Raw genomic sequence first — 25,842 nt, forward strand, 5'->3', positions numbered from 1 at the left:
CTAGAAATATAAAATTAATCTCTTCTGTGAGTTTTTTGCTTCTAATGGTATTAAAGCAAGGCTGAACGTGGCTCTTTCTTTTAGATCGGGGCCAGAGAATGCAGTTATTTCAGAGCTAAAGTAAATCACATAGTGATAAACTGCTAAATGCAAGATCAAACCTGTAATCTTTAGACTTATGTTCATAACAAGAAATAAATAATAAGAAATAAAATAAAATAAAAGCACAACTATGCTTTTTTTGTTTTAGCTGAACAAAACGTGACTTTTTTTATATCAGGACCTTGCATTCTAGCTAGTACCATGTTAAGAACCCATTATCATATGGATTTATGATAATGATACTTATTGGTAAATAGGAAATGTTATGAGCAAGAACTGGAAATAAATACTTTGATATTATTAAAATCCATTATTAGATGGATTCTCACCTCCATTTGACATAGAGATCTTGGCTCTGGCTCCAGAGAAATAATTCAGCAATAATAAAGAAATCTTGTAAAATAAGAGCCAAACTTTTGAAAATAAGGCTGGTTTTGCTGTAGTAGCTATGACGCAGAAGACAAATCTCTGTTGCAGTGCATTGGCTCTGCCATGGGTACTGAAGAAAAGGCAACTTGGTTTATGCTGGCTAGTGGTACTCAGTAAAGGGAGAATGGTTGCCAGTGATAGGCTGCTAATATTTAAACAAAGTGCTCCCCATAAAAGTTCTCCTTTACCTTTGTAATTTACTCTGTCATATGAACCCAAGAGCTACCAAAAGGTGAACTAAGGAACCTGTGAAAATAATCCATTTTTGAGTAAAGGCATGTTCACATAACAGTAACCAAGAATTGAAGGAAACCTGTGCTTGCCTGGGAATGGTTAAAATTGTGCCTGAAAAAATAAACTGCTACATAGCATTGTTCAGCTTGAGCAAGTCAAGATGCAGGGAAGAGGTAAAGCCTTTTATAGGAATGAGCTGTGAAGGAGAGATTCTCTCCCTTGGATCTTTTTTCTAACAGCTGAAACTTGGTGCAGTCTGATCTAAACCAAGGAATGTCTGTTGTTTTATAAGTTTGCTTGAGGATTTGTGGGTTAAGCTGTTTCTAGGAAGGGTGGTTTAGCAGCATGTAGTGAAAGTGTGAGTTTGTCATGCCCTTCCTAAAAGAAGGGTGGCATTCTAACAAAAGGGACACTGGGAGCTGTCTCAACGCTTCACTCTTCATATAGCTGGTATTAGTTTTTTCTGAAACTTAGGGCCACAAGTATTGCTGCCCTGTATCTTGTTCAGTCATTTAGAACGGTGCACAGTGAACATAAATGCAACCATTCTAACGGGGTAGCACAGTGACCTTGCATCAATTATTGTATTTTTACAGTTACAGGCTCCAATGAACCTTTTGTTACCTAACTGCTACTGAATATCTTTGTCCAGCCATTACTGAAGATTCTACAGAAGAAAAAAATTATGAAAGAAGTAGGAAAAAAAAATCATTAAAGGCGTGATGACACGATCAGATTCTAACAGTGACAAGTATCTCATAATGGCTCTTGCCTAGTTTGTTGAGCAGGGTCTTTCACTGGGAATTTTTCAGTGAAACGATTCTTCATCATGAAACACAAATTTCTCATTAAATAAATTTCTCCCAGATACCTAGCAGTTCTGATGAAGCTGGAAGGTTTTGTGAGTGATTTCTCAGGTTGAGTATTGTTTTTTTTTTTTTCCTTTTCTTTCCTGTGCAAAGTGGAGAAGCAGTCTATTTTCAACTCCTGCCTTGTTTAGCCAATTATAGCATCACATGCCTGTACCAGAAAATATCCAAATTAAGCACTTTCTTTGCCTCTCTTTTGTTGTTTTTTTTCATTTTAAGGTAATTAGTAGTATCTCAATTTCATAGTTTTTTGGAAAAAGGAAACTTTTTGAATTCTTGAATTGTCTCAAGATGGCATCCTGCTTTAGTTTTATGCACTAACTTAACTGCAATGGGCTTTTTTATTGTAAAACATCGCTGTGTCTGAAAAAACATGGAGATTAGTGACCAAAAGCAATGATATTGGACCTTGGGTCTCATTTTTACATTTCATTCTGTGCTGTAGGAACTAAATGCATATCGCTACCTTAAGAAGTTTTTGTATATCATCTAATGCAGGGGTTCCCAAACTATGGTACACATGGTCCTGGTGGTACACAAGACATCGTTGTGGGGTATGCAGGATCAATTGTGTAACAGCAGACTTAATTTTCAGTATAATCATAATGGGCATTAAAGGGGTTAAAATATAAGATGTATGCTTGTATGGGTACACAACAAGAAAAAGTTAGGGAAACTTCCTTTACTGCTCTCCCTAAGGTCTTTGTTTTCTTTTTCATGTTGGGTTTTTCTACAGAGGGCAAAGGGAGAAGGAGAAATGCTCTTCATGACTTCAAAAAGACAGGAGAAATGATGCTAATTAAAATTGACAACTCACTGGAGGTAAAAACCAAGCTGTTAAACACCACGGAGCAATGTGCCAAGAGATGCAGCAGAAATAAAGGCCTTTCTTTCACTTGCAAGTAAGTTATTCCATCTCTATTACTTTCATTTCTGTAATGAAATGACTTTTATAATACCTGACAGCCAAACATATAATTTAAATTGACATCAGTGGGACTGCTAGTCTGGATTATGGACAATACATAGCCTAAATTCACGTTCTTGACAGCTATGATCCTGCTGTACCTGTCCAAAGATTCTCATTTCTTTATGATATCTGAACTTGAGATTGAAGGGCATGTTCTGAAACTTTTATTGGTGCAATGTCAATTTTTTTTCCTCCCTGGGTTTTAAGAAATGTATTCAAATTTGGAAGTTGCTTTACTTTATTTTGTCAGTGAACATGTATTGAGTTTTCCAGTTTGACTGAGGATGTGTTCTGTAACTAATGGTTATTGTCATGTATTACTGCTATAATACTGCATCTCATTTCAGACCACATTGTGCCTTCATCCTTTGCACAATATTCCTATTGAATCACTGAAAATTATACACAAGCAGCATGCGTACCTGTATGGTTGAAGGTCATTGGCATGCCCTTAATATCTCCGCTACAATGGAATCAGATATTATGGGCTGTGCAATAATTGAAGTATACTTAATTGTTGCATGATGGTTTTTGTCTGTACTAATACATCATGCTGTTGATTGCTTTCCTTTCTTGGACTTGCTCTCTATTTGCCTTTGGAACAAAACACTATTATTAATTTTCCCTCTGTCATGTGTTAATCTGTGGCTCCAGCAACAACTAGAAAAAGTCAACTGGGGAATGACTGGCTTGGTTGCAGTACTGTAGAGAAGGATCTGGGAGTTATGGTGGCTGAATATGAGACAAGAGTGTGCTCTTGTTGCAAAAAAAAACAACCCAAAGCATTCTGGGTTGTATTAAAAGGCCTGCCACTTGCAAACTGGGGAAGTGATTCTTTCTCTCTATTCAGCAACCACTGTTGAGGCCTCACCTGGAATAATTCATGCTGTTTTAGGCCCCACGCTTCAAGAAAGATGTCTTGCCTTAGAGGCAAGACTTATGAAAAAAGGCTGAAAGTACTAGTTGTTTAGCCTGGAGAAGAGAAGACTCAAGTGGGATGGGATAGCAGTCTTTAAATACCTGAAGTGTGATTTATGGAGAGGATGGAAATGGGCTTTTCTGTGTGGCCATAACGGACAGGATTAGGGCCAATGGCCTCAAGCTGCTGCGGGGGTTATTTAGGCTGGAAGGAAGTTCGGAAGGAACTTTCTGGCTATGAAGGTGGGCAAGCATTGGAACAGGTTACCTGGAGAAGTTGTAACAGCTTGAGCAGGTCAAGGATTTCCATGCTTGGAAGCTTTCAAAAGCAGGTTAGACAGAGACTTTACAGGGATAGCTTAGTCAGGAGCGATCCTTCTTTCAGCAAGGGGCTTGACTAGATTATCTTGTGAGGTCCCTTCCAGCTCTACTTTTCTGTGATCCTGTGAGTGCAAACATAGTGTACTTTTAGTTTTCACTCTCTGAGCTGAGCAAAGTGAAATAAATTAATACATAGCATTAAATAACATTGTAGATAGATTATTATAATTATCCTCACCATCATCCTCACCCTACTCCTTGTGACATTTTGCATGTATATAGCACTCCCACGAGCTTTCTGATAGAATCACAGAAGTTGAGGGAGTGCGCATTTTTAACAAAGATGCCATTCTCTCAGTCACTCATGTTCATAAGTTTAGATGTAGTTTATTCAGGGTAGACTTAATTCTCTTTCTGGAATGATGCATATGATAAGAAGCAAAAGTTGGAAAGCTTGCTCATTTCTCTGTTACTTTGTAAGCTTTTGAGGCATGGACTGCCTATTTCACGTATGTGCTACAGCAAGAACCCTTCTGTCCCTGACCAAGAGCTCTAGGGACCACAGATGATGACAACAGGGGGTTGCTTGATCAACAGTGTCAAAAGTAGCAAAAAGGTCAAGAATTTGTTTAAATGTATAAACTTTGGGTGTGTGAAGGCCCTGGGGACGGGTTCAGGAAAAGCTTGTTAGAAACTTTTGTGTGGAGAGAGCGGAAGATGAATTGGAAAGAATCCAAGAAGGAGCTAGAGGAGAGGAACTCAAGGAAAAGGTTGTAAATGATGTATTCATTAGTCTAAGGAAGGGAATAAAAATGTAGAATTCATTTGGAGACTTAGGTTAGGCAGTAATAGTTTTTGGGTTGATAGCTCTCATGTTGAGGAGAATTGGTCAGAAGAGAGTAGAAGGCTGAGGAAGGAGCAGAGGGCGATGGACTAGCCCCGTGGGGAGGGCTCCTGTCCAAAAACCAGGTAGGAAGGCTAGATGAAAAGAAACCCTCTTTACCTTGTCCCGTATTACCAGAAGCAAAGTTATTTAAGAAATACAAGAAGTAAGGAGTTGCATTGTGTGCTCTAATGTTCTTGTGCCTTAAAAAGTCAGCAAGATATTTCATGGAGTGGAGAATGAGAAAGAAGGGAGTTTAGGAAAGAATGAAAGATGCACATTTCTATACCATTACTATGACTGGAAAAATCAGTGAAACTGGGGATCAATAAAACTGGAGAAACAGTATAATTTTCCAGGAATATGGCAGAGAGGAATAAGGAATGAAGAAATTGATGGTTACAAAAGGCACAAATTGAGCATCAAAATCATGAAGAGTTTTAGTTAATTCAGAACTTCATTTTTCAGTAAATCAAACTTTCACCCTACATATTTCACTCTGCCCTAAAAAACAGGCATGATTAGAGTATAGTGAAACAATAACAGAGGTAAGGATAGGAGGAAAATGCACTATCACAAACCAAAACGATTAACAGTAATACTCCTGACTGCTTTCAGGTTGTTCTGTTACATTGGACAAGTCTCAAGCCCTTTGTGCTTCTGTTTGTCTCTAGGTGGATGAAATATTTATTTACCTCAAAAGAGGTGTTGAGAGTCTTGTGTAGTATTATTATATCTTGCCTTAGGAACTTGGGATGGAGTACTTCATAGAAGTGCCACATGTACTTTTTTTCCGAGTAAAATAGACATATTCATCCCTACTGTAGGTCTGCTGATGTCAACTGAATTGCATCTACTCGCATGAGGTATGTATTTTGCCCACAGAGTTTGTTCAATTTGGTGTATCCTCTTATTTATTTCTAGAAAGAAATATAGCAGAGGGATATTTGGATCTAGAAAGCATCTTCAGAAAGCACTTGTCCACAGGGGCTTTAGATGCTGCCTTAACCACATTTTTCCCACTTAAAATAGGGATCTTATAGCAACAAGTGAAATTTGAGATTGCTGCAAGCAACAGAACTGGTGTTTAATGCTATGACCGTAACAACTTATTTTCTTTGTTTCCTTGTGCTTTTTAGTATAATTGTGGATTTAAATATCCAACTGGGTGCTTCCATGATTTTTCCCAGTAATAATAAGTTTGTTGTCATAGCATATTCCACAGCATTACTGTAACTCATATAGGATTTTTTCTCATTGAGATTTTCTTTTCAGGGCCTTTGCCTATGACAGAGCTATGAAACGATGTCACTGGTTGTCCTTCAATAGTTTGACAAATGGAGTGAGGAAGAAGCAAGACCATGCATTTGATCTGTATGAAAAGAAAGGTAACTATGATTTATTCCCTAATGGGCTGTGGAGGGGAAAGAAGGAAAGGCAGCTGGAGTTAGCAAGCAACCTTTATGACTGTGTGCCCTGCTTGAGGAAAAAGTAGTTTGTAAATTCCAGGACTTGATTTGTTGTATCTTGGAATTCATATTTATACGTTATACTATACACTTCTGTATCTTTGCATAGCATTGGAGTGTATTTTTAAGTATGCTACTTTTGTGATCTATGGTATTTGCTTACTACAGGGATATCAAAAGTACGGCCTGTGGGAGAGAGGTGGATTATCCATCTCTCAACCTTGATTGGGGGGGACCATCCCACAGGTATAAGCAAATGCCCTGGTAAGAACTGGGGCACTGGAGCCCCAACAGCACCACAGGAAGAAGCCCAGTACCATGGCTTGTTTCCATGGTGGCAGCCAAGCACTTGAGTGAGAGGTGTGGTTCTGGAAGGAGTCCAGCATCATAGCTTGTTCTTGTGGCAACAGGCAAGTGACTGGGATGCTGGGCCTCTTCCTCAAATACAACTGCGTGCAGCTGCTAATTCTGTTGTGGTGGAAAGGGAGGGGGGATGGAAGGGCAAATCAACACCTCCCACGGTGAGGGAGGGAGTAGGGCTGGGGCAGGTGCTGCCCAGCCGGGGTGGGGTAGAGTGTTGGATGGAGCCGTGGCTCATCTGGGGAGCATGGGGAAGGAGGGGAGGCTCTCGCTGCTATGTGCACCCCAGGAGGGCATTGGCAGGGCATGTGCCCTGGATCTGCATGGGCAGGGAGGGCTGCCGGTGTGGGCTGGGGCTGGCATTGGGGTGGGAGAGGGCTGCAGCCACCCCAAAAATCACCGTAGCTCTTCCATAGCCCCTGTCCCAGTGCCGCCACCACCAGCCCCATGCAAATCCGGGGGCACACATCCCTCCCCCATGCTCTCCCAGACAAGTGGCAGGAGCCACTGGATGAGCAGTTGAGCCACTGAATGAGCTGAGCATAGTGTTTTGGAGCTGCACCTTCCACCAGATGAGCTGCATCTCGTTCTGTCTTGCCCCCCCTCCCCCCCCCAGCTGGGCAGCCCCAGCTCCACACCCTCACCACGGGGACGTTGATCTGCCCCACCATGCCCCTTCTCTTCCATCACAACAGGCTTACCAGCTGCACACAGCTTTCCACACTGCCGGTTATACTGCTCACTGCCTACATGCTGTGCTGTGGCTGCGTGCATGCATGGGTCATATATTGGTCAAATCATCGGCCACATCTGGACCAGGGTCAAACAAGGTTGCATGAGCACCCCCACCGTGTTCAGCATCTACCTGACCATCATCATCCACCTCATCCGAGATGATCTACCACCTGGTGTCAATATCCAGTATTGACTGGATGGGAAGCTTCTTAAATCTTGGGTGCTTCTGGGCAAAAATGAAACTTACTACCAAGGACACCTATGACCTTCAGTTTGTAGATGATTGCTGTGTGGTGGCTCACTCTGCACAGGATGTGCAAGCAACCCTAGATCTCTTCAATACTTTGTATAAGAGAATTGGCCTGTCCTTGAACCTTGCCAAGATGAATGTTCTCCACCAACCTTCCCCAAGCCAGCTGAACATCCCTTGCCCTATCTACATAGACAGGGAGGCTCTGGAGTATGTGGAGCATTTTTGTATCTTGGCAGCCACCTCTCTCAATGGGCTACCATCAATGAAGAAGTCCAGCACTGGGTCAGCTGCACCAGTGCTGTATTCTTCAAGCTGTGACAAATGTGTCTTTGAAAATAGAGATCTTCAGAAGTTAACAAAGGTCCTGGTTTATAAGACTGTCATGCTGACCACCCTTCCATACTGCAGTGAAGCCTGGACCATCTACCGACGCTCAGAGCTTTCACTAGCAGTGCTTGCATTGACCCCTGGGGATCAAATGCGAGGACCACCAGGTCATCATGAGTATCCTCCATGAACCTGCATCCACCAGCGTCAAAGCCTTGCTGTTGAGAAATCAACTCTGATGGATGGGCCGCTGCATCCAAGTGGCCGAGAACTACCTCCCTCACCAGCTTCTCTTCTCCCAGCTCTCCTTTGGCCAATGTTCAAAGTGTGACCAAAGGAAACAGTACAAAGACATGCTCAAGCACAGAGGCATTGACACCAATGGCTGGGAGGAGCAAGCTGCTGACTGTTCAGGATGGTGTCACCTGGTCCACCAAGGCATGTGCTACTTCGAGGCCCAACAACTTGATACTGAGACAGAACGGCGGCAGCTGAGGAAGGAGAAGGAGACCAACCCGGAGCTATGAATCGCACTCCCCCAGGCAACAACGTGCCCCCATTGCTGAAGAATGTGTGCCTCCAGACTTGGGATCCTCAATCACCTGAGGACTCATCAAGCCTGATGGACATCATTCTCGACTTCGAGGGACTGCCTCTGCCAACATGCTGTGCTGTGGCTGTGCACATGCCTGAGCCATTTATTGGAAAAATTATTGGCCACTTCAAGCCAATTTCCAATATTCTTTATATTGGTGCTGATCTGATATCAGACTTATGTATCAGTGCACGTCTAGTTATTACCATTGCACTTTGTGCTAGTCCTGTTTGAGTCACTGCTGTGAGTCATGGTTGAGTGTTCTGCACTGGCCATTTTATAACTGAAACATTTAAATTACTTTTTCAATAGCTTTTAGATTATGTTTATATTAAAATATTTTGATTTGTTGTGGCAAATTAAAGAATAACAGTGTAGGCAACAAAAATACTTTTAATTTGAAAAATTAATTTTTGACACTCTAATTTTAAGTAAACAAACTTTGGCTAAGAGTCTTAATTCCTGTCTGTTTTCTTTCAACAGACTATGTTAGAAATTGTATAATTGGAAAAGGGGCAAATTACAAGGGAACAATATCTATTACAAGAAGTGGCATCCAGTGTCAGTTGTGGAATTCTATGATCCCCCATGAGCACAGGTAAGAATAATTTGAACCTGAGGATATTTGGCTCTCTTGGAGACCTGTCCTGTTGATGTTCTGTACTTTAAAATGAAAAATATGCAGTATAAAAGTGGATAGATCCAACTTCTCTCTTATACTGGCAGTTTAGTTTCTTTTAAGAGCAATGACAGTGGTAACCAGTCAGAAGGCAAGATATAGAGGTACACCTTATAGACTAACTGAATCAGAGTTGCAAAAGCTTTCATGAGCCCCAGCCTACTTCATAAAATGCTATGAAAGGACATACAGAGAACAGACTGTAAAATAGTAATATTTATTTAAGTACAATAACAGGGAAAGCAGGGAAGAGAAGGGAGAGGCCAGTGCTGAGAGAGGCAAATGGGATTGGAAAGAACAATAAGGTACTAAACCTGTAAGGACAAAAAATTTGAGTAAGAATCCATGACGGTAAACTAGTAACTATGTAACCTTTATAAAGCATACAAATATTTATTTATGTAGAGAAAATTATGAAAGCGATCAAGTGGTATGTACGTATACCTACCTCTCTCTAAAGCTTACCTTTTCATATTCCCATTAAAAAGCTCTTTTTCTTTTAAAAAATAAATAAAAAATTGTACCTCTCTCCATGAAGGCTGTAGATGAAATAATCCATGAAATATCCATTCTAGATGTCAGCAAACTTAGTGTTAAAGATGCAAACGCCAGATTCCTTTCATTTACACCCAGGACAGATCATTCATGGCCTCCAACCTCTCCTGGAAAAAGATAACTATTTCAAGGTAGCCATGTGGAACAAACCTGTCTTCATTTACAGACAGCCTAGCAGCCTCAAATGGCATCTCTTGACAGCAACATACCTAACTCCTATTTTGACTGCAACACCAGGCCTTGCAACGCCCCCCCCCCCCCCCATTGATACAGACCACATCATCACTGGACCAAATAACATGGATTATAACATCTGAGGTTTACCCACTTGTTCAACTAACATCATATATGCCATCACCTGCTTATAGAGCCCTTCTGCAGTCTACTTTAGGTGGGGCAGTACAGATGGGGCAGTCCATACGTGAAAGAATGAAGGGATGCCATTTTGACGTCAGTTTTAGAAGACAGACTAGCCTGTGGAAGAATACTTTAATCTTCCTTGATGGTCTGCTCAGAATAGCTGTTCTTAAAAGTGGAAATGAAAGATGACTTGAATATGAAATTGTGGAACAAGAAATAACCTCCAGAGGGTGTGTCTACACGTGAATTTACACCGGCTTAAATTTACTGTGCAGTAAATAGGAACAGGCTGGTGTCTACATATGCAGGTATTAAAACGCATTAGTGCTGTGTGTGGACTGACTTGGGACTAAGTTTGTCCCAAGTCAGTCCACACACAGTATTACTATGCAGTAAGGTGTCTACATGTGTGTTACTGCACAGTAAGTAATGAGGCATAAAATTGATATCTGCATGATGCAAATTTATGCTTAAGTCAGTGTAAGTTACCATATTTACTGTACAGTATGGGCGTGCATATGTAGATGTGTACCCGTACCGTGCAGTAATTTCGGTTACAGCACAGTAAACGTACACGTGTAGACATGTCCAGAATATATGTTATCCCTTTACCTGGATTAACTTTTTTCAGCCTTATGGCCTTATAGGTTGTTGACTTCTTTGCTTGTCTCTGCACTCACCCCTCTCCTCTCCTTTCTTTCCTTCCCTGTCTCTTTATTCAAATCATTCTCTCTGTTTGATAACCTGTTCTATGTAGGTCTTTTCACAGCATCTGATAAAGTGAGCTGTTCACAAAAGTGTATGCATGTCTGATTCAGTTAGTCTATAAGGTGCATCTCTACTTTGTATTTTGACTCATGCCAGTGTTACTCTAGATTTATAGTGGGTAGCAAGTGAGAGCATAATGTAACCCTTAACAATGATGTGTGGTGTAAAATTCCTCACAGCCATCTTTTTTCTCAGAGAAATGGGTCATTTAAAAATTCAGGATGGGAGTTTGTAGGATGTTGGTTTTGGGTCCACATTAAGCCTGGGGTAGCTGGTACTTGAAAATGAGTGAGCACGTAAATGAATGAGTGAGCACGTAAATGAATGGCTTCCCTCAAGGACCTGCAGGCACAGTACACCAGTGACTACAGAGTAAGTGTGAGAGCTCTAGCCGTTATTTCTTGAGCCTAGGGCCAGATCCTGAAATCAGCTGAGTCCACTCAGCTCTTAATACAGCAGTGACTGGAAGACTTAGCACCTTTCAAAATCATTCTCTGATTCTTTTAGGGATGTTTTAAGACTTCTTTCTAGGAGTCAAGGACCAAATTCCCATCAACATCAGTGGAAGCAGGATCAGGCACTTCTACCTTTGAATTAGAGATCTGTATTTGGCCAGCTATGCATCAAAGATGCATAATATGAAGCTAACTTGTTTCCTTTTGGCTTGTGTGACATCTTTAATTTTTGAAAGGCTGCTTACTAAATGAGATGGTTGTGCGGTAGTTTTTGTTTCTCAGCATCAGAACGTACAACTTCATCGTGAGAGGTTTGAGTGAGATGGGAAGAACCAAACAGTGGTGTGTGTGGAAACTATTAACAGTTCAAGGAAGGGATTCTTAGCTTGGTCTTGTCACAATGTCTGGTTATCACAAAGCAGCATTTTGCAAAGAAAATCCTTCTCCTATCGTTAGAAAGGAATGTGCATGGCTGATTTTATGAGTTGTCCTCAAAACTATTACCAACTCTGGAAAGATGTTTTGACGGGGGCGATGCATAGGGGATGCACGCAGGTGCACGTGACCCCCCTGAGCGTGCTGGTGCACCCCTTACAAACTGTCAGCGGTGCCTGCGGGCAGTCACCACTTGCCACCCTGCCCCCGCCTGCTGCTGACACTGCTGGCAGCATCCTCAGGCTGTCAGCAATCCCCTCTGGCCACTGCTGATGCTGCCGGCGGCACCTGCGGGTGGTTGTGAACTCTTTGTCGGCACTCGCCACACTGCCCCGACTCTGCTGCCGACAGCGCCAGCGGTGTCCGTGGGAGCTCCCTGCCTACCGCCACTGCTTTCCCGCCTCCACGCTCCCACCGCTGCTCCCCCAGCCACAGGCATAATATTGTTACTGTTGTGGATTAGTATTATTATTATTCCAATAATGCCTAAAGACCTTAAGCAAAACTCAGGCTTTGTTGTTATAAGCCTTTAACTTACATAAAATAAGAGACATTCTGTGCTCAGAAGAGCTTATAAATTGAAAGCAGTCATAAAAGCAGTCACCAGAGTTTTAAAGAAAGATAATATAGGAGAAAAGTGAATATGGTGATGATTTTACTCTTGCTGTTTTGATTTTCTGGAATAAATCCTGCAACTTTTTCTTTTACTGAACTCACAGGCCAGGTAGAGACATTACACTTTTACAGGTATAAGCGATTGGAAGTTGGTTTATCTCCACCAACTAAATTCAGCACACAGACTGATTAAAAATGGTGGAATCTGTTCTAATATTTCCACTCCCCTCCCGCCCCCCCTCCTCCCCCCCCCCACCAAATGGTGAATGTGTTCACTACCAATCTCAATTATACTGCTTACAGAAAACTGCATAACTTATACTGATTCTGCCTCGGGCTATTTAAATGTCTGTACCTACACACAATGCTAAGGGAGGCAAGGTGCTGGGTGTGTTCCACACACCCAGAAAGTGGGTGTGTTTTGCACTGTTCTGGCCCTAGCTGGATATTTTCTTTTTTTTGTATGATGCTACAGTACTTGCTGAAACTGCTAGTGCATCTGCTCCTGCCAGCTTGAGCCTTTATGTAATGTTATGCAGTAAGAAGGATTTCTGAAATATTTTTATCCTAACAACATATCTAGGATAATTTGAACTGACTTTTGTCAGGATTTAAAAAAAATGTTTATCATTTCAGAGAGACCCTGGTGGTAAAAAAAAACAAAACAAAACCAAACAAAATAACGAACTCTAACATGCACTGACACAACACATTAACACTGACAAAATATGTAGTTCCCTATCAGAAGAGCTTGCCTAGGGCAGTTTTAGGTAAGAAGTTTTCAGACAGTAATATGATGAGACCTCAGAGGAGAAAAAGAAGAAGAATGCAATGGGCAGCAGTAAAAACAGGAACGTTATTCTCTCCAAGGAAAGAAAGCCTTTTTCAAAGAATGCCACCACATTGTATTGATTGTAGCCAGAATGTGATTAACAGGGGTATTTTCCATGTCATTCAGTTCCAAGATTTAATTAACTAGAATAAAAAATGACACCATGGGTAGTTGCGAGGGCCAGGGATTTCGTCTTTGTAAGGTTTTTTAAATACTTGCTATTCACTTCTAACTTGCAGTTAGCCAAATGGAACAGCAGCTGTAAATTGGTCTTGTAATTTTGTATACGAAATGGTTTAGTTTAGGTACAGGTGCACCTAATAGTTAATTTAGTTTAAAAAGTAAAATACAAGTGTATAGCCTCTTTTTAAAATTGACTCCAATTAATTAATCAATACATGCTATAAACTGTTTTGCTTTGGGAAAGAACTTAAAACACTGAAAAAAAAATAAAAAACACATTTTCAAAACAAAACTTTTTGATTTTTATTTAAAAGAACATTTAATCTAGACACTTCAGTTTTATAATATAAAATATGAAGATTAAAGGAGCTTGTGAAAGAAATGTTTCATTTCAAGTGAAAAATGTTTTGTTCAACCCCAAATAAAATTAGCGTTTTCAGTTTGAGTGAACTCTCCATTTTCTTTCTTGTTTTTCTTTCTGGAACTGTAATCATTCAGAGAAGATCACTGAGTCTCTGCTGGGATTTGCCTTGGCAATAGCCATTTGTGCTCTTTGCACCTACTTCCATGTAACTATTTGCGATGGAGAATTTGTTTCACTCTTTCCACTGAAGAGGGGGAAGCACCAGTGGTACAAATAGCATCTGTCCTGACTACATTGGGAATTTCACTAGTCAAACTAGAGCACTGGCTGCAATTTAGACAAATCCTTAGTCTAGACAGGGTCTAAGTGAAAGACTTAACTCCAGAGCATTCATCGTCAAACACAGGTAAACTGATATTTTTTATCGTGAAAGCAGTTCTGCCTTGCAATGGGACTGATCCCAATCCCACTGAGATAAACTAGAGTCTTTCCATTGGTTGCAGTGATCTTTAAATAAAATCTTATGCCTTCATTTCCTTCTTCATATCCGCTCACTCTCAGGGTGTGTAAAATGCAATAGTAATTTGTAAATTAAACAAAAATGAGTGAAAATGCTCAGACCGAAAGCCGTAGAGATGGACACCCAGTTATTCACAGAGCAAGTAACGTGCATGGTTCTGTCAGCTTTCTCATGCTGCCTATTGTGCTACAACTTTGCTGGGGACACCTAAGTGCCATTTAGTCACCAAGCACTGTCTCATCCTCTACGTCATTCTGCCAGCAACTATAACAGCTAGTACCAAATACGGGTTGTTCTCGTGATATGGATGCACATTCATTAATTAAAACAAGATACATGGACAGGAAGAGAATACCAGTTCCTTTTCTAAAGCCTGACCAAAGCCCATTCCAATGAAAATCTTTTATTTAACTTCTGTGGGCTTTGAGTCACACCCACAATGTGTATATTAAGAGAAGGCATACTTTTCATTTGCCTTCCGACTCCTAGAAGCTGTGTTCTTATGAGTTTTTTGAAAACTGGTTCTTCAGAGAAAATATACTGCAGATATAATTGTCGTCTGTGTGGAAGTGGAAATCAGACTTGTGTGTGATCAATCGGCATTGTGACATAGACTTGAATGGAGTCAGGATTTGCCCCCAGGTGATTCACTAGTGCCGCTTTGCAGAGTAGGGGGAACTGGATTATCTTTAGAAATTCTACCAAGTAGACCATCAGATATCTGCCATTTCTGGCAGTTTTAGGGCCATGCATCTTTTAGAGAATTTCTCTGCACCGAAGTGGGAGTGGCTCTCATCATGGAAACATGTAGTTGAGGTGGCCCAAAGTGAGAGCTGCTCTTCCGGTAGGTAAATGGGTAAGGAGATCTTCTGCACATGAGCTTATTTTTAAAAAAATTGCCTGTGGGAACAATAGAAACAAACAAACAGTATCATTAATATCAGCTGAAACGTACTGTGTATGAGAATTGTTCAATGAGGCTTGTTCTTGACTGATCATGAAACTGGAACTCCAAGCCTTTCTATATATGTAGGGATACAGAAATCCAAAAAATCCTAAAATTTGTTCACCACCATGGCCAAGCATCTTTTGAACAAAAAACCCCTAACAATCCTAAAAAACAAAAAATTAATTCTAGCCCCTGACAACATGCCACAGGTAAAAATCAGGGAAAATGCCACTGCAGTTGGATTATTAGTTTAATATATGCTCAGATGATACTTAGAAGAGGACCATGTCCTAAATTATAGAGGAAAGCAAAAATACCAAAAACCCCAAAACAAAACAAAAAACCCTCAAACCCTACCAATTTGATGTGTGCTAAAAACTTCCTTGCAGACAACAAATCTGGTTATTGGTTTGACCTTGAGAGGGAAGAAAAGACGTTCCAGCTAAATACTTGATGTTTCTATGTAGTGGTAGGAGCATCCTGTTCAAAACTCTTGTCTCGCTGTGGCCAATATCCAGTGCTTCAGAGGAGGCGGGGACAGGGAGAGAGGGAAAAATCCTCCTTAATTCTACAGGTCACAGATAGTATGCTTATAAATGAGATTATCAGATACATAGAGACAGAGTTACCTTTCAACCCCAGTATATGGCCTGCAAATATGTGAATTCACATGACGTGCTGATTATTGACTTGGGAACACTTCTTCCATAAACTTGTTAAACTCCATCTTCAAGCACTTAAAATGTTTTGCATCGTTTGGTGGACCATTTCAAAACTTTGCTTCCCTGATCATTAGAAACATCTGATTTCCAGTCTAAATTTGTTCATGACCAGTATGTAGCCATTTGGTTTTGTGTTAATATTAACATTACCTCTACTTCCCTGATATTAATACAGTGAATATATTTGTAAAAAACCAATCATGTCCTCTTTCAATCTTGTGCTAAAATAAATTTGACCCTGATTTTCACAATTTTCACAAGTCGGAGCTCAAATCTTATAGCAGAAGGTCTTTTTATTACTTCCTAAATTGTGGTTCAGTAGTAGAATCCTTGTTTCTCATGCAGGAGACATGGGTTCAGTTCCTGATTATCCATGTAACTACAGCCACTGAGGCACTGAATGTCCGGACTTAGTGTATCCTTTGAATACTGTCTCAGTGGTCTAAAGTGGGGTTGGAAGATCTGGGCAGCTTCCACTCCTCCATACTCCTGCCTAAGTGTATGCATTGCAAGTCCTGGTGACCTCTCATAGAAGGATATATGGTTGTCTACTAAATGCATGACTTTGCACTTCATACCATTTCTACTGAGCCACTCTACAAAGTGATTTAATTCTTCCTCTATAATAATTCAGTCCTCCTCTACATTGGCAAAACCCCCAGCTTAGTGTCACCCACAAATTTCCTAAGCACTAGTCTAGTACCAGAGTCACTAAAGAAATGTTAAATGGAAGGCCTCGAGACCAATCCCTGAAGAATATTAATAGTAATTGATCTCCTGTCTAATAACTCATCTTTTAACATAACTTGGTATAGCCTCCCCTGTAGCCAGGTCCTTAGGCTCCTCTTAGTTATAGTGTTGATTTCCATTTTTATAATTTTCAGAGAAGCACAGAGCCAAATGCTTTGTTTCAGTCTAGACTGATCAGGTATGCTGCATTGCCTTTGTCTAAAACAGTCATTTTTCCTGTTAGAGGAGGATGTTATATTGGTTTGACACATTCTTCCTTGGATAAAACCCTATTGCATTTTATTCCTTTTTTGTTTACTTCCATATCCTTGATTGTGCTTTCCGTCAATATCTGTTCTAAGGCTTCACGTAAAACTGAAGTCAAGCTGTTGGACCCGTCATTCCCCCCCCCCCTTTTTTAAATAGCAGTGCTATTTTTACTATTCTGCAGTCATACTGTACTATCTCTGATTGTACTGTTCAGTGAAGATCTATGCTATAGAATGGTTCTGAATCCATTTTAAAGATTTTGCTAAATTTGGCTATTAGAAATATTATTTTGAAGTGAAGCAAAGAACAAGATAGTACATTTCCGGGTTTGTATTTCTCGTAAACATCACATAGTAATGGAACATTAACATTTATAACTAAAGTGGATGGAAATGCATTCCACATTGCTGTGGCCTATGATGTTCTCATAAGTTACATCAAATGGAGGAGGGAAATAAAGATAACTGCTTTTATATATGCATTAACGTAGGTATGTATATAATTCTACAGAAAGGCCACAGAAGAAAGAAGTTGCAATCCACTTGGACTGAGAAAGGGGACAGGTTCTTCTACCTCTTTCATGTTCCTTAAGAGAAACTTATTCCTCAAGGGGGGCATCAACATGTTGCCATATGGCGATGTTGTTACCGCACCAAGCTTTAGTACTTCCTTTTGGAAGTACTAAAACATGGCACAGTACAGGTGGTTACTGTGCCATGCACATGGCACATGGTTAGACTCCATGGCTACATCACCGTAGTGAGGAGCACGCCACTATGGTGATACAGCTGCTGATCATGTGATTGCTATGTTGCCATAGCATGCCATACGGTGAAGTAGCACGTCGCTACATCGCTGTAGGGGACTTGTAGATGTGCCAAAGATGTCCTATTGGAATAAATTTGTATTTTTACATACTGAATAAAATAACCAAATTTTAGTGGAGTAGATTGCGGTTCATAGATCTAATTTTTATAATAATCTTATTGAATTTATTCTGAGTTTGCTTCATTTAAATATGTTGCACAGTCCTTAAAGTGAAATCACTTGGACTAGTTGCAGATGTCAGGTATTGTGGGAATGAATAAAAATGGCCAATCTGGGCTTTTTCATATATTAAAGTGAAGATTGTTATATAGTTGGGGGGGGAGGGGCATGTCTGAGTCTGTGTCTGTGTGGAGAAAGAAGCAACATTTCATAATCTGTAACTGCTCATGAATATAGAAAGATTCACAACAAAGCATGCATGCTCTTATACTGTAATGATTGTCATTTTAAAACTAGCTTTTTGCCTTCGAGCTATCGGGGTAAGGACCTGTGGGAAAACTACTGTCGGAATCCCCGAGGGGAAGAAGGAGGACCTTGGTGTTTTACGACCAGTCCAGAGATACGCCATGAAGTCTGTGACATTCCTCTCTGTTCAGAAGGTAACATGGCATAATTTGTCTCCTCTGCTTTGGAAGCAAGTGCATAACATCACATTGGCTTTGAAATTACAACAGATTATTTCTCAGCAAGAATAATTTATTTAACAAAAGAAGTTTGAGTAATGAAGTTGTGCTTATCACACAAGTTGGATCACTCTTCACCTATTCAGCGCACTACTTCATAGCAAACAACTGTTGTAGTTTGGAAGACCAATGCTGAGAATGCACTGCTGTTTCACTTTTCAAATAATAATTTGTGTTTAGATTTTTAAAGCATCAAATCTCATGACATTGGTACAGCATAAAATCTGAGCAATGATGTACAGTTCTAAGCGTTGTGTTCAGCAGTACGTTAAATGTACTGTCCTGTTGCTCTCAGAACCAAGCCCTATTTCCCTCATTCCCTTTTTAGTTGCCAGCAAGAAAAGTAGCATTTAGTTTGGTTGTCTAACAAATCTAGTTCCTGGTGGTCCAAGAAATAATACTTAAGCTCTACTTCTTCAGAGAGCTTCATCCAGTGTGATGCCATGGGCTCAGTGCAGAATCAAGTCTGCAAGTGACTGAAGTAAATGACTTAAGATTCAGTTCTCTGTTTGCTTATATTATGATTATTATTATCAATGTGAACTTTAATTACGTACTGTTTTTTAGTTTCTTTAGGCATGAATGTATTTATGTTTTGTATGTTAATAGTGCCTTTCATCCCAAATTGCTTTACAGGTTTTTTTATTTCCAATGATCATTTCATGCCCCCTCTCCTTATCCTCAGTTAAATGTAGCAGCCATTGGAATAAAAATTCATATCAGTTCTATAAAATAGTTTAGATCAGGAAGGAAAGAGTTTCACATCCAGCTGAAACAGTAATGGGAATTTGAATGGGTAGACTATAGTTACTTAAATTACAGTCTGACTAGCATCTTAGGGCTGACACCCATGCATTTGAGAGGAGCATTAAAGGATCTTTTATGAATAAAAGTGGTCAAGAATTATGACTTTTCTTTTACTTTTCAGCTAAAAGATATCATCTTCAAGAAAAAAACTCCCCTTTTCTCTAATAGCCCTTGCAGGGGTCATATATTTTATTTTATTGATACATGGGGGAGTGTCACTTACCTAGTTGGCAATAACACTTCTTGTCTGGTGTGCAACCCATCAGAGTTTTTAGAACCAGAAATCAAACTAATCTCTTTTACAGAGTGAGGAAAAAAGAAGCTTTGGTATGTAAATGGCCTGAGCACTTCACACTTAGATACATGAAAAGTTATACGACCTTGTGCTAAATTGGTACCAAATTTAAAGATAATCCAAATCTAATTCAGATGTAAACATCTGGATTAGATTTAACAAAGTGCCCACAATGAGATACATTTGAAGGAACATTTCTTCCACCAATGTGAAAGCCATAATCTAGGAGGTAATATTTTTATAACTCTTCATATAGGGTATCTTGAATTTATGACAGCCATTGTATGTTGAGTTTTTTTACTATTATGAGACATTCACAAGTGTTGCTGTTATTTCTTGTTTCTAGCTGAATGCATGACTTGCAATGGAGAAAGCTATAGAGGCCCAATGGATCACACAGAATCTGGCAAAGAGTGCCAGCGCTGGGATCTCCAGAGGCCACATAGACACAAATTCCGTCCAGAAAGGTAATAAATAAATAAATACATAAGTAAATCCTCATCATGTTTATAAAATGATGGTACTCTCTGAGACGAATGCTGTATTAAGTCAGGAATAGTTTATTGAAGTAATAGAGTTTAGGACAATCTGTGTGTGTGTGTGTGTGTGAATACATACAGCTATAGGAAAGCTTGCCTTAAAACACCTAAAATAATTTATAATAATAAAAAAGGACTATAACTGTTGTTAAAAATCAGCCCCTTTCATCCAGTGGTTTCAAAGCTGTTTGCAAATATTAAATAATTTTGATTTCCATCATTAATGACTTACAATATATCAATTTACTAGAGTATCAAGCAGCCACTAATATTTTTTGTTCTGGGTAGCTGGACAGTCTGTAGTAGTCAAATTTAAATATCCAGTTTACATTCCCCATGATGTTAAAAAAAACAAAACAAAACACATTTTTACACCCTGGAAAAGCAATTGTACATAGTTAAGTTTAACATTTTAAGATCATAGCTTTATATTCTGGACAGTCACTTGTTTAGGTATAGAAATATAATGCCCAAAAATGAGTCGGAGATACCATTTATAAAACTACAAACCACTAAGCATTCATTCTAATGGTGAAATTCACCTAAGTTGATGATGAATTACAATTCCCCAGGAGGGTCTTTGTTTATGCATTTAGGCCACACAGAAAAGCCTCTTTCTCCCTACTGCCCTGGAGCATGGGCCTGTGCACTAGTTCATATAGGAACCAGGATGCTTTGAAAATGTTGACTTTTTTAAATTCTGTCTGTCAGATTAGCTCCATTTTATAAATGGAGTTAAAAATGCTAGCTTCTGGGAAGATTCTTGGGATTAATTAATATTTGAAAGAGATTTTCTGTTCAATGTGGCTGTTAAATTTTCAAGTGCTAGTAATGAAATAAGGCCTAAGTATTATGTCCTGGAAATACATAATTAGTAGATTTTAACAAGTTTTGCTGCTTCTGCTGAAGGATCTGTACTAAATGGCTGTGTCCACATGAGCAAGAGTGTGCATTTACAGGAGGACAAATATTAGTGGCACAAATTTATGCTGCTACATCATGCTGCAGTGCACACCCCTGCTTGTGTAGTTTGCAGGGGGACACTGTCCTGCTACTCCATGTGCTACAGGGGGGACTGGCTGGGACACAGGACGTCTCAGTGTGGGACTAGACAACCCCCACATTGAGGCACCCTGTGGCCCAGCCAGCTAGGAAGTGGCAGGGGGAGATGAGGTAGCAGGCAGCTTTGGACTGGCTGCTCTTCAGTGACAATGCATAGAGAGTGCCGGTGTACCCCCTGACAGGCTGTGCTTCCTGCTTAGGTGATGGGCAGGCAGGAGCGCTGGTGCCCTCCCTGCGGGCGCAGGCCACAAAGTGTGAGCGCCTAGATGAAGTGCCACAGCTACTTCTGAGACCCCCCGCAACAGTTGGTGGGATTAGCCATGGGGGGGACCCCCCCCATTCTCTGACTGGTTGCTGCGGGGGGGCACGTGCCCCTCTGACTAAGGTAGTACCAGTCACCCATGCTGCTCTTCCATCTCCATGCAATGTGAAGCCCTTGTGCTGAGGCACCCTATGCCCCAACCAGCCACTCCCCAGCTGGCTGGGGCACAGTGTGCCTCAAGACAGAGTAGCAGGCACCCCTGGGCTGGCTGCTCCCCTGTCTCCACATGCATCAGCATGAGGGCTCTGCCACAGAGCCCCTGTGTTGAATTATGTGGAGGCTGTTCTTGAGGCACGCTGTGCCCCAGCCAGCCAGGGAGGTTTGTCCTGGCATACAGCACTTCATTGTGCTTTGTGCTGTGTCTTTTTTCCAGGGTGTTTTTTTTGCTATCAGGAAATCCTGGTAGCAAATTTTGCCCATGGTTTAATCTACAACACTTGTGGTTTCTCTGCAAAGAAGTATGTAGCACCACAAACCACATGTGCCTACATGTCTGGGTCCAACTGATGGGTTTATGTAAAGCCTTTTTTGCCTTTTTAGTTAAGATGAACTGCAGAGGGTTCACTTATGCTTCCACTACAATGGTCCCATAATTAAAATAGATGCCTGGGAATAAAGAGTTCCATGTCCTTTTGTAGGCTTTGCCACAGACTTCCTATATAACCTTTGATAAATTGGTAAGTATTTCCATATTTCCTCATCTGTAAAACAGGGATCCACTATTGAATTTCATAATTCACTTCGGTGGATGCAGCAATCATGTTTATCCTTAAAGAATTTCTCTTGCATGAAATATGCTGATGGAATTCCATAGTAAGAAAATAAAGTCTTTATTGTCATCAACAAAAAGTTTCCTACTTGATTGTGTATTAGATGATATATGTGAATGAATGTTGTGATTTGTTGTACAGTCTCCAATAGTTCCTCTTTGGAAATGGCATCTCAAAGTTTGTTACACTTTTCAAGATAAAGGCTAACTATTGACAGTCAAAACACTTAAGGCTGAATTGGTTCAATCTTTACAGGTTAGTTTAAGCTGTATAGATTGAACTGATAAGCAAGTGGACAGACATTCACTTCTGATTTTACAGATACAGCTACATGCCTGCAGTGGCCCAGACCAGAAGCAGGAGGGTGCTAGAACACACCTCCTTGCTCTGCTGGAACAGACAGCTTGGGCCAAGGCTGACCCACTCATCTTGTAAGCAAGGGTTTGTGGTGGAGGTGCAAAGCCTCCTGGGATGCTGGCAGACTGGGCGTTAACTTGAATCTGGATCCCTGGGATTTGGAACAGAAGTTCATACTACATCTATCCAGATTTATCTTAAACCAGTTTCGACCATTTTGAAAGCAGTTTATGTGCACTGAACATCTGTTGTGTTACAGATTTCAACAGGTTTCTGAGCACTTATACCAGCTTATAATTCTGTCCCTAGCTAACATATTTTAATATTAATAAAGCAATTACTGTGGATTATATAAAGCATTTGCTTTTAGCGGTTTAATTGCTGGGCTACAGTAGTTGTTATAGTTTGATCTTAATTAACTACATGAAATTTAGATTGTTTCAATTCTACTTTAATTATACTAGATTTTATAAAGAGTTTTTATGAGTGTCTAATTTGTAAATAGGACAAAGTCTGAACTATGTAACCTGTTAAAGTACACCTATGTCTGGGGAGCTTTTCTACTCATACACTGTATTGCTTGGAACCCAGGAAGCCTTAAACAGTAAAGAATAGCTTGTACAGCCTTAAGCTGTAAAGAATTAGTGAGAAATAGGCCTGGTAGCCTCCTCAAAGACTCCCAGATCTAAGTCTTGCAGTGAAATGTGCTACAGGTCAAGGTGAATACATCTCACCTTTATTTTTGGCACCTTAGAGACCATTATTGGCTTTTATGAGTTAATTGTACTATGATGATAACAGATATCTATTTAAATGCCTGAAGTAAGCAGTACAGAAAGAAGTCAGAGGCTTAAATCCTTCTCCATTGTAGCTTTGCCCTTGACTTCAGGGAAGTCACGATTGTATTTGTGGGCTCTTATCCAGCATCATGCTCCTCTTTGGCAACTGTTCCATCTGTATGAACCCCTTATTATTTTAATAGCATGTGGCATAGAGGTAGTAGCTTCCTTCCCAGCTTACAAGGAGCATAATACAGGACTGGTGGTCATATTTACATGGAGGAGAACAGAAGTGAGCACTAGTCCTAGAGTTTCTTGTAAAACAAAAATGGGGGGGAGAGGAGGCAAGGGAATAGAAACAAAATCTTTGCATTTTAAGAGATCTCTGAGCAGTCATGGGAACTGTATACTGCAGTTGTCACTGGGTCTTTGAGGCTGCCTTGATTGCCATTCCCCATTTTTTCAGTGTTTAGTGACTGAACCCTTCTTTTATAATGTGTCTGTACCTCTGCTGTAGGAAAAGAAGAATGATATATCACAAGGACGCCAATGCTGGACATGTCTACACATGCACAGTTACTGAGTAGTAATTTAGGTTACTGTGCAGTAGCTGAAAATTACTGCACAGTATGGGCACATGTCTTTATGTGCATGCCCATACAGCATAGTAACCATGGTGACTTACAACAACTTGGGTGTAAATTTGCTACATGCATGATGTAGGTAGCAAATTTACGCCTGAGTAATTACCGCACAGTAAGGCACATGTAGACACCTTATTGCACAGTAACTCTGTGCATGTGGACTGATTTGGGATTAACTTTAGTCCCAAATTGGTCCAGACGGTGTTACTGTGCTGTAATGCCTGCATGTGTAGACGCTGGCATAAAACCCACTTACCGGGCAATAAGTTACTGCACAGTAAACGCACATGTAGACATGCCCACTGGATTCCAAATGTACAATTAGACCCTGGAATATATCTAGTAGATTAAGAACAAGAACCTCTGTCAGCACACTTGAAAATGTTGTTTTTCTCTGCTTGTAAGAAACTCATTTACTTAAAAGCTACCAAAGGTCTCGGGTTCATAGGTAGTCATTATCTTTGTTATTCTGATTATGTTTTTATGTTTGCTCCATGGGAAAAACTAATTTTTGTTACTTTTCAAATATGCCACAATGAAACTGCAAAAGGTAACAATTTGTGTTAATTGGTAAATAAATACATTTTATTTTACCCTCATAACTGGAAGTGTTTGGTTGCTTGTATGGCCTATTTAGACTAAATGAGCCTGTTTATTATGTGTCTCTGACTGTCTGTTTAATAATGGTAGAAGGAACGTGGAAACTATTAAAATTTCATGACCAAACCTGGAAGAGATAAAGCGAGAGAAGGAGGTTAATTTTTTTTTCTTGCAGTGCTGGAAATGAGGGCATGACCCAGAGCAATCTCTATTACAAAAATGGAACTATCATTAGTAACAAAGCTATTGAAAATAGCTTCCAGTTTGAACCCTGGGCTGTTGCACTAGAGAACCTGTTTTTGTAATGAGCCTGGCATGCCAGGCAGTGTTTATCTAATCCACGCTTAATTGGACTGTTTGAAAAAAAAACGAGGCTTTAGAGTTTGGCCGTCAGTTGACAGACACAAGAGTAGAGTTAAGCAATTAGCAGAGTTACCCCATCTGGTGTCCTGCACGTTGACACAGCTGGGTATTCCCCCTTGAATGTCTTGATTCTGCTGGGTGTTTTCAAGGAGATTTCATTCTTATTTCTGTCTCTGGCAATGAAGAATAGTTGTCAACTTCCAGGATCAGGCCCCAGGCTAATAGGAGTTGTACCAAAGATGCCAGCTGGAGAACTATCTTTGTATAGCTTGTACTTCCTTGTATAATGTTGCCAGGCAGATTTGCTTGACACGTTTGTCGGTGTGGTTTGCAGATATCCTGACAAGGGCTTTGATGATAATTACTGCCGCAATCCTGATGGCAAGCCGAGACCGTGGTGCTACACTCTTGACCCAAACACCCCCTGGGAGTTTTGTGCAATTAAAACGTGTGGTGAGTTAAAGCAAAATTTATTGCTTCCTTTTCCTATCCCCTATCTAGACACATATAATCTAAGTGATATGGGAATATAAATGATTGTGTCCATTCATTATACTTGGTGAATTTTTAAATATAGTATGAAAAAGAGAGTTTTTACAACCAGGTTATAGCTAGCCTGCATAAGACACAAATAGAAGCACATTACTAAGCCTATATTTACTTAAAATATACTAATATGTGTCTGTCTTATATACAAGAGACATAAAAGAACACTAAGATTGCAAAATCAAGCACTAGAACTAAGATTGCCTGAGCAACCCTAATTAGGTTACCAAGCATAAATTACATGATTGAATAACATTTTTACATGAGACTCTTGCCTTGTTCAGTGAAGGGGATGCTTCTTACCCACCTAAGCAACAGTTCTTCAGTGTTGTTTCATCCTCATTGG

The 25,842-nt window shown here is 40.2% G+C and overlaps 1 protein-coding gene across 2 annotated transcripts in view; it reads left to right on the plus strand.

The window, feature by feature from the left end:
- The window catches only part of HGF (hepatocyte growth factor), an 85,392-nt gene that overhangs the window by 11,457 nt on the left and 48,093 nt on the right, over positions 1-25,842 (plus strand). The window contains exons 2-7 of one of the 2 annotated variants that reach the window (XM_090041893.1): positions 2,371-2,536; positions 6,002-6,114; positions 8,949-9,063; positions 18,186-18,328; positions 19,861-19,981; positions 25,285-25,403. In XM_090041893.1, coding sequence (XP_089898019.1) covers positions 2,371-2,536; positions 6,002-6,114; positions 8,949-9,063; positions 18,186-18,328; positions 19,861-19,981; positions 25,285-25,403 — 777 coding nt within the window. The remainder of the gene's footprint in view (positions 1-2,370; positions 2,537-6,001; positions 6,115-8,948; positions 9,064-18,185; positions 18,329-19,860; positions 19,982-25,284; positions 25,404-25,842) is intronic. The other variant, XM_090041895.1, reaches the window with a different exon arrangement.

This window comes from Crocodylus siamensis, chromosome 4 (genome assembly GCF_052110815.1).
Source record: "Crocodylus siamensis isolate JL-2025a chromosome 4, ASM5211081v1, whole genome shotgun sequence".
NCBI lineage: Eukaryota > Metazoa > Chordata > Crocodylia > Crocodylidae > Crocodylus > Crocodylus siamensis.